At 44.8% G+C, this 10,000-nt stretch overlaps 1 protein-coding gene across 1 annotated transcript in view; it reads left to right on the plus strand.

Moving 5' to 3' along the window:
- ulk4 (unc-51 like kinase 4) overlaps positions 1-10,000 on the plus strand; it is a 44,582-nt gene that overhangs the window by 30,165 nt on the left and 4,417 nt on the right. The window contains 3 exon segments of the mRNA XM_060055177.1: positions 2,361-2,522; positions 4,275-4,460; positions 6,616-6,743. Coding sequence (XP_059911160.1) covers positions 2,361-2,522; positions 4,275-4,460; positions 6,616-6,743 — 476 coding nt within the window.

A 10,000-nucleotide genomic window follows, 5' to 3' on the forward strand; every position in this document is an offset into this window, starting at 1 on the left:
GTGGGCTCATTAGTGAACCGGCCCATATGGCCTGGGGAATGACGGAATAGACCATCGCACCGGCTCTCGGAGGGATGTTGCGGGGAATCCAACGCACGCTCTGGATCTGACTATTCGTGAACAGGCGTCAGCGCGGTTCCTTTCAATAATAAGGTGTTTATTTAGTTTTCGTTTTAAGTCTCGTGTGGTGTGGGAGCTTCTGGTGGTTGTTCGTCCCAAAAGGCGTCTTGAAATTGGGGCAAAACCCAATTTAATTTGAATCATTGATTTTCTCCATAATAACAAACAAACAAAATGCGTTTTTGTTTGTTGTTAGATATTATGTTTTGGGGATTCTATGGCCTCTTAAGAACTTTCAACTGCGGTATCAAATTTTATTAGGCCTAATTTCATATTTTCAATTTCCTTCCATAAGTCTTCCTTTAGTAGAGCTATACAGGAAGGGGAGCAGCCGCAGCATTCGTCTAGAACACCACTTAAACGCTCCCACTCTTTAGCTGTTTACTGAGATGCTAAGATAAATGGCTAGAAAATGGGCGGCTGCCAAGTAGCGATCGCTGCTAATGCTTGTCTTGGCTAGGCACTGCCTAATCCATTTGCCTTGGTGTTGATCGTTAAAAATACCTCTGTGTTTCCTGCGACTGACATGTTGCATTTGGTACCGCTGAGATGTTGCACTGAATTAAATGACTTATCATGAGGTGGACCAACTGATTACTTGACTTCTAGAATTAATTTGGTCGATTTTAGAACGAGGGAATGCACATGTGTGGGGGTATGTATATATACGTGACTCGATGCCTTCCGGCCTCAGATTATCACCTGGTCTGGCCTTGTCCCCCGCAAAGCAATTCATATATTTTCTTATCCCTGTCACTTTTTCCAGCTTGCTCGCTCCAACGGCTTTTCTCCTCCACCTTTTGTGGACCGGAGCACCATTCTGTGGCCCATCTGTCTGCCACAGTGTTGATTATTGTAACTACAAATTAACGCCATAATTGTCTGTCACCTGAAGAGAGAGAGGAGAAGGGGGGGGGGGGGGGGGGGGAATAAAAAATGTCCATTTGCTGCCATGGTAAATTTGTGAAGCAGCTGTAATTACACTGCGGTGGCTATTGTGGACGGCTGTGTAGTGAGTTTTGTGAATAGAAACGGTGTCTGCTATCGAGGGAGTGCAGTGTGCTGATGCAAGGCCGGGGAAAGCAGCAATAATAGTCTGACGGAGTCAATCACTTCTGTTCTACTTTCTGTCTCCGCGCAACACAATCACTTCCGTGGAGAGAGAGAGAGAGAGAGAGAGAGAGAGAGAGAGAGAGAGAGAGAGAGAGAGAGAGAGAGAGAGAGAGAGAGAGAGAGAGAGAGAGAGAGAGAGAGAGAGAGAGAGAGAGAGAGAGAGAGAGAGAGAGAGAGAGAGAGAGAGAGAGAGAGAGAGAGAGAGAGAGAGAGAGAGAGAGGCATCAATGAAGAGACAAGCAGACAGACAGTATGAGAGAGGCTAATTTCTTCCACCCGCTGAGATTTCATTAGCTTGGCCTCATTCTCTCAGCATGAGGAGCAACCGGCTTGTGTATCACACAAATACACACACGTGCGTGTGCGTGCACACACACACGCAAACGCACGCACACACCCCGTGTGAATAAATCAGCACACAGGTGTTTAAGACATACTGTATGCAAACAAACATGTGCACGTACACAAGAGAACAGTTGCATAAACGTGTACACTGCACACCCAGACTTCAGAATAACCCCGCTCTTCAGTTATTCTTATTTTTTTTGTAAAGAAAATGTTGCATGGCTGTGATGCAGAGCAAATCTAATCTAATTGTCCGTTTGTGATTGTGTTATTTCCTTTGTTCAGCGTTGCCTTTCATTGTATGCAGAGTGACGGCCTTAAATAATTGAGTTTGCGGGGTGGAACTTCACCGTGAAAGAGGGGAACCATTTTTACCAACAATTGCAGTCTTGCCGCATTACTGTGTGCTTTTTGTGTGGAAATGAGAAGAAAAAAGCCTTTTAGGCAACAGGACCTAATTGGCCCTTACATCATTGCACGTCACGCACACACACACCCACACACACACACACACACACACACACACACACATGTCTTGCTCACTCAATCACTTACACGCCTACACCTAGTCAGAGGCAATGTTCAAAGTGTACAAATATGTATATTACCATATGCAGAGTGCTTTTGTTCTGAGACACATGTGGTGTAGTGCTGGTTAGACCACGGTAATACTAAATAAATGGTTAGAGATGGTCGGGTTTAAATATTCCGTGCATTTGTCTGGAACTCTGGAACTGCGTGTTTTGTTTGTACTGAGAGTGTTTTGTGTTTGTGTGTCACAGGACGACGCCGTGGTCCAGCACATGGCCGCTAAGACCGTCGAAAACCTCGCCACCACCGTGACTGACTCCGCCCACAGCTGGGTCACCGTGGAGACAGGCCCCGCCCTGTGGTACCTGTTCACCCACTCCACCGTGGAGGCTGTCAGAATCACGGCCATCTCTGTGAGCTACTCGCACACACACACACACACACACGCACACACAAACTGACGTCATTCATATCTGTTAAGTCTCAGCCACAAAAAACAAACACGCATCCAAACTCCTCAGTTCTTTTTTACTGATATTTCTTCTCAGGTTTAAAGTTAAAAGTGTTGGTGTGTTGTTTCCTCCTATACCTCATAAATGGAGGTGCTTAATGCAATGTGACGTTGTGCCTTACATGCCCTATCACTGTGCACTGTTATAAAGTACATAACCCTAACATTTGATGCTCATTAGTTTGGTTTGGTTTGGAATTGAACTTTAGGTAGCAGGCTCTCCCAGTACCCTGAACTATGTAAGGAGCAAGCAGGATTAATTAATCTGTTTGATAATTAAACTCATTTGAATAACTGTACAAACCTATGTACCAACTAAGAGTGCAATTAAAAATGTGCCTTGATTTATTTCCTGGACCGCCACCTTAAGGCTTACAAAATAAATGACCCGAAGCCCAATTGACCTCCGACCCAGCTAAACATGGTCACTATGCATTCAACCATTACAAGTTGTTCTGCTTAATTTGTTTTGGTTGAATAGTAAAAAAAATACAAAGAAAGCATTTAAACTCACCGATTTTTTGGCCGCTTTTGGGAGATGCAAATTAACGGCTCCAGCTTTGTTCCATCAATCAAACTTTATCGTTATAGATAAAAGGCAATTCAAATAAAAAAACTGGGGAAAACAACCCAACAATATAATTAAACCCACCAGAATATATATTATTTTTTTTGTAGACTTCTGATTAATTGTTGAATATCACATTTTGATAAAAAATAAATAATCAAGAAGTACTTTTTCGGCATACGTTCCGTGATTGGTTGAGCTTGCATGTCAATCAAGACCTCTAAACACATTTCCGTATATAAAGGCTGGCTGGCTCTGCAACACTTTATTATGGTTAACTTGACTGTAAAGCTAACCAATAGGAAACCACACTCCCAAACATGGTCACCATTCCTCGCTTGAACTTTTTGAATGTCACACAAAGCTGTTATCTCATTGTATGTGTGCAAAGGTCAACGATAAATAAAGTTCACATGGTTTGAACTTTATATCAAAAAGCCGGTAAATCATGGTTGTTCTCGCTCTGTGGGAAGATAATGCATTGATACTGCTAGTTTTTTGGATATATTAATATTTTGCACAGAGTAAAAAAAAAAGCTAAAATCTATGTATATTTATTTTCATACCAAAAAAATTGTTTTAGTGTAGTGTTCACCAAGTCGATGTAATCATAATAAATGTATTCATAGGGGTTTCTAAGATACCGACTTGTTCAATATGTGTAGGTAGTACTGAAGTTGTATGGAGTGGTATCAGCTGTTTTGGACTTCATCCTAGACAAACAATATTCATGATTTTAATAGCTGAAGCATTTTGACCACACAAATTCATGTAACGATACATTTTACATAGATTAAAATACATGAGTTTTTACTTTCCAATGGAACCTACTTATCTGTCTGTCTCTCTGTCTGTCGGTCTCTGTCTGTCTCTCGGTCTGTCTATCTGTCTGTCTGTCTCTTCTTGATCTCTGTCCGTCTCTCTTCTCTATTGCTGTCTTTCTTTTCTGTTTGTCTGTTTGTTTGTCTTTCTCTTTTTTTTCTTCTGTCTGTCTGTCTGTCTGCCTGTCTGTCTGTCTGTCTGTCTGTCTGTCTGTCTGTCTGTCTGTCTGCCTGTCTGCGTGTCTGTCCGTCTGTCCATCTCCAGGCTCTGTCCAGGCTGACCCGTCGCGTCCCGGGGGTCTTCCTGGCGGTGATTGACAGCTGCGGGCCGGCGGCCATGTTTGAGGGTCAGGGCGTGGCCCCGCCCAGAGTCCAGCAGCACCTGTTGACTGCCACCGCCGCCGCGCTGCTGGGCTCACACACACACACCCACCGCCTGGCGCAGGCCAAGGTCTGTGTGCACCACACACACCGATGCGCCGCTCCGCTCAAATTAACATTCATATGCAAGAGCACATCCTTACTGCCCTCAGGATCTTATTTTCAAGTTTTTTTTTTTTTTTTTTTTTTTTTGGCGATGACCTTCTCCAGCGATGGGGGGTCACTTCCATCTTGAACTGACCCCCCCCAAGGAGAAGGATCCCATTCCTGTCTTACCCCACAGGGGCAGTATAGAGATCAGAGGCCGTGTGCATAGCCGCTACGTGGGATGGGAGAACATGACAAGGCAACACACAGATTCGTTGCACGTAGCTTTGTTTTGCATGACTTCTGGCGCCCTGATCTCTTGTTAATTCCGAAACACGCACACAGAAACAAACAAACGCACAAAACCAAAGAAGTGCAAGGAGTATGAATGCTTTTGGGTGAATTAAGACGGGCATCAGTTGTGTTTCTTTGCTGAGGTGGATGGGCAGAAGGGAACGGACGCTGAGTTGACTACTTGTGATGTTACTCAGTGTGGTGTTGCAGGGATATTTGTCTCTTGAACTCAATCTATTTGCATTGAGAAAGCACTTGAGAACAAACTCGCCACCTTAACTCATCTACTCTAATTATCTACTCCCCCTCTCTCTTTGTTTATCTCTCTCTCTCTCTCTCTCTCTCTCTCTCTTTATCTCTCTCTCTCTCTCTCTCTCTCTCTCTCTCTCTCTCTCTCCCTCTCTCTCTCTCTCTCTCTCTCTCTCTCTCTCTCTCTCTTTCTCTCTTTCTCTCTCTGTAACACTTTCTCTACCTCCTTATCTCCCTCATTCTTTCTCTCTCTCTCTCTCTCTCTCTCTCTCTCTCTCTCTCTCTCTCTCCCTCTCCCTCTCCCTCTCCCTCTCCCTCTCTCTATCTCAATCTCTATCTCTATCTCACTGTCTCTCCTAACTCCCCTGGCACAGAGAAAAACAGAACAGTGTTGTGTATGTAAGTGTGTGTGTGTGTGCGTGCGTCTCTCTGTGTGTGTGTGTGAGTGAGTATGTGTGTGTACACGCGTACGCTTATTTTCAGTGTGACAGTATCTGTACTAATTGGCCGAATGAACACACACTCTGCAGCCGTCTACTGAACGCTAGGCATTGTGGGTACTGGGGAGGGACTTATCGTCTGGAAACACACTACTGGGCTTTGAAATTAATTAACGCGTGTCACTACACTCACACACACACACACACACACACACACACACACACACACACACACACACACACACACACACACACACACACACACACACACACACACACACACACACACACACACACACACACACCACATCACACACACACACATGCGAACGCGTATGCATACATTGGCAGACTTTACAGGCACAGTCGCGCACCAACTCAAAGTTGCAGACACAAACACATTGGCTCACAGAGCCTGTGGTGTATGGTGCTAGCGATAATGATAATGCTAATGAATGTTGGCCACTCCACAATGTTTCAAACCAATTACTGATGGTAACTTAGTGCTGGGGGAAGTTTGTGTGGATGTGAGTGTCGTTGTACCTCTGTGTGTGTGTGTGTGTGTGTGTGTGTGTGTGTGTGTGTGTGTGTGTGTGTGTGTGTGTGTGTGTGTGTGTGTGTGTGTGTGTGTGTGTTTGCCTCATAATTATTAGACTAGTTGATTTACTTATTTCACTTTAGTGAGTTATTTGTTCTGGTAAATTACAAATAAATAAAAAAATCTGCTTCTTGGAAAATGAGAAATTATGAATTCACAGTTTGGAGAAAAGATTAGCCACATTAGAGGTACTCTCTCCCTTATTAAGTATGGTAAAAATGCTAATTCTTGTTTTCCTGCCGTGTTCGAGGCTCCTGATTCTCCAGTGGCTGTACGGTCTTCTGATTCATTTTCACCGCTGTCTCATTTGTGTGTGTGTATCTTCGTGTGCCTGTGCTTGTGTGCGCATGTGTGTGAGCATTTGTGTGTGGGCCTGTGCGTGTGCTTGTGTGTGTCTTCGTGTGCTTCCACACGCGTGTGCGCATGTGTGCGTGAGTGCGTGTGTGTTTGTGTGTGTATGCATGTCTGCTTGACTGTGTCTGTGTGTGTGTGCTTGCGCATGTGTGCTTGAATGTGTGTGTGTGTGTGTGTGTGTTTCCGTGTGTGTGTGTTTCTAGGAGGTTGTGTTGAAGGTCCTACGGTGTTTAGACAGTCCGTCCACGCTGACCAGGGCCAAAGCACTGCTGCTTCTCCTGCTGCTCCTCCAGAACAACACACAGACACTGAAGTACTGCTGTCAGCACAGGTACACACACACACACACGCGCACGCACGCACACACACGCACGCGAGCACACACACACACACACACGCACGCACACACACACACACAAACATACACGCAAACACTCACACACACACACCACACACACACCTCACCCACACCACACACACCCACGCGCGCGCACCCACACACACACACACCCACGCACGCGCGCGCACCCACACACACACACACACACACACACACACACACACACACACACACACACACACACACACACACACACACACACACACTGAGAAGTGTTTCATTCACACACCTGTCGTGAAGCTGTGATAATTGTGTGTGGGCAAATGTGATAGACAGGCAAGATGGCTTCCCAAAACCGATCAGGAAAGTGCTGTCCTGATAGGTCAGAAAATGCCGGTAGCTGTCTAAAATCGGTATAACTGTATGAATCAGAGGGCCTGCAGGCAACCATAGACAGATATCCTCACAGCGCCTATTGACATTTCTAATTAATTACACTCAAATGATTGCTCTCGATATCTTACGTAGAGCATTTTTTAATTGTTGCTTTATCCTAAAACTCGAGGAGTAACCAAGTGTGAAGCTCACATAGCTGTCAGGGGCCACTGGAGGCCCTTTGGACCCGTTTGCACAGTAAGGGTAGCCTGGCAAGCCAGACCCATATCGGAAAGATATTGGGTCTGGTCTTGTACGTTGGCAGTGTGGGCGGGATAAACGGTTGTCTTTCAAGTTCCCTCTGCACGCAATAGGATAGCGCTACAACCAATCAGAGCAACGAAGAAGGTGACGTAGTCAGAGTGACGGAAATTTCCATGGGGAAGTGTTGCGAATGGTGGATTGAGAGAATGGAGACCAACGACGAAACTTTTACCGTATCCGGCCGGCAAAACTCTGAATACATCTTTCTTTTCCAGGAAAGACTTCAGTGCAGTTCTTTGTTAATTTCTCAAAGAAAATGATAAGAGTCTCGGCCAAAGCCGAGTAGAAAGACAGCTGTTCGCCAGCAGCAGCAGCCATTATTGTTTACCTTTAACCCGGAACCGTCGCAGCTCTGTCGTCATTCGGCTCGATACCGCCCCTCACGATCTGATTGGCCTGTCCCTTTTTCTGTTTCCAGCAGCGAAAAACGACGACAGAAGGCTAGACCTCCCTGGCTGCAAATTAAATTTTCTGCAGCTAGGGGCCGTCTAGTATTCTAGGCTACAGTAAGGGGTGTGAAAGCAGCGTTCATGGTCCCCAGAGATTGGGCTGTGGAGCCGTTTGGTTTCTCTTGAGTGGTCTTTACTGGAACATACAAACGTTGTATAATGGTGTGTTCCTGAATCCCGGACGCCAGCCTTCCGAGATGCACTTTTGATGTCATTTTCTGTCTCGGAGCATTTATAGCGTCCCTGTTCGTCTTTGTGATTGTGTCATTGTAACGGGTTCACCGGAGTCAGGACACCGTTTTTTGACGAAAAAGGAGCGAACTCCCGTTTATTTCCCCTTCGGGTTAACAAACACAAAGTCATGGAACAAAAGGACAACGTTCCATGTGCATTCTGTCCGTCTCCAGCTCTTATGACGCTCTCTCTGGCTCGCAGAGAGCGTCTTCCCTCTCTCTCTCTCTCTCTCTCTCTCAACCCCTGACTGAAAGACAAGCAGGCACATAAATACACACTTCCTGATTGGGTCCGATTGCAGACACCTGTCCGCAATCAGACCCCATCACCCCAGCAGACCCGGTGCTCCACACTCCCCCTGCAGGCCAGACGCTGCCCCACCTCCACACTCATGAAATTGGCTAGGCGTTGTTTATTGTTAGCTAGTAGGGGTGTGACGATACACTCAGCTCACGAGACGAGACGAGACACGATATTCGGTTCACGAGATCGAGACGAGACGAGATTTTAAGAAAACTACAATGACGAAATATATGACTGGACCAACAGACTTTTATTTAACCGAGTTGCACATGCATTTTGAAATGTTTTATTATAACTCTTAACATTCATGAAATTGAAACAAAATAAAAGTTGAAGTAAAATAAATTAAATTAAATAATTCTCTTTTTTTTCAAGTGCAAACAATATTATGTGCAAAACCAAATCAAAGTTCTACTCCATCAATACAGAGTGCAAATAGTGCAAACAGATTCTGACCAAGTATGTCACTGACAACTAGGTATTGTCCGTGTCTTATCAGTCACTCTATTGCCATTCATAATTTCTGCCGGGTACCCAAAATGCTGCCAAACAAATCATTTAAAAGTGGCGGGGGCATCTTCGACGGTAATACGGGTATTTTCCGACGTCATTCTGGCTGCTTCCCCTGCTTCCCCTCCTTCTCCTCCTCTTCTTCTTTTCCTTCTCCTACGTAAGGTTCTGGCAGGCTAGACGTATCAAAGCCGCATTACTGCCCCTACAGGCCACAAATAGAAGTTTGGATAGCTCAGAAATCTCGCGAGACAGATTTTTAACGCGACGGGTAATATCGTCGAGTTTAATCTCGCGAGATCTCGTGGCACGAGATCTCGTCACACCCCTAGCTACATTAGCCTCTTTAGCAAACCAGCCCGAAAACAAACACCACCACTTTTCATTGTATTGCAAGCACAGCAAGATCATGCAATGTATAAATTGGTGACCGGAATAAAGTAGAAATGTAATCAAGTGTGCAAGAGCATTTAAAATCGACATTAAAATGACCAACGTGGTACAAATACAAAGAAAATAAATCTCTTCAAGGGCGCAGGCATTTTGTTGAGCGCGTCATCACTGCTCTCGGTCTACTCTCAGAATTCCGATGGGACGAAGGCAAAAAGGGGGCGTGCCTCCGAGAAATGCAGCAAAAAAGCTGGGAGGTCTTCGACTTTCGACTGGGAAGTCTGGCGTCCGAGGATTGAGGAACACGCCATAAGATCAACTAAATCGAAAATAAATACATATTTTTCTTCATACCAAAACCAGCGATATCGTTTTATAACTTTACACTGGCAGGATTTGTTCTTCTTCACAGTTATGATGACTTTTGTTTACGGCTGTGTGCCAAAACATTATCTTTTTATTAAAAAGGGAGATAAGAGAATAAACTGTACTTTAGAATTCTGCTTCCCTCTTGTGTGGTTTGCTCATAAATATTTAAGTAAACCAACAGTAATTGTCCTCATTCAGAAGATTTTTCATTTTCAACACTGAAAATGAAAGCCTGGTAGCAGACATATTTCTCTTTTGTCTTTGCAAATGAAGAGTGAAGAGTCCTGATTGTGG

The sequence above is a fragment of the Gadus macrocephalus genome, chromosome 6 (assembly GCF_031168955.1).
Source record: "Gadus macrocephalus chromosome 6, ASM3116895v1".
NCBI lineage: Eukaryota > Metazoa > Chordata > Actinopteri > Gadiformes > Gadidae > Gadus > Gadus macrocephalus.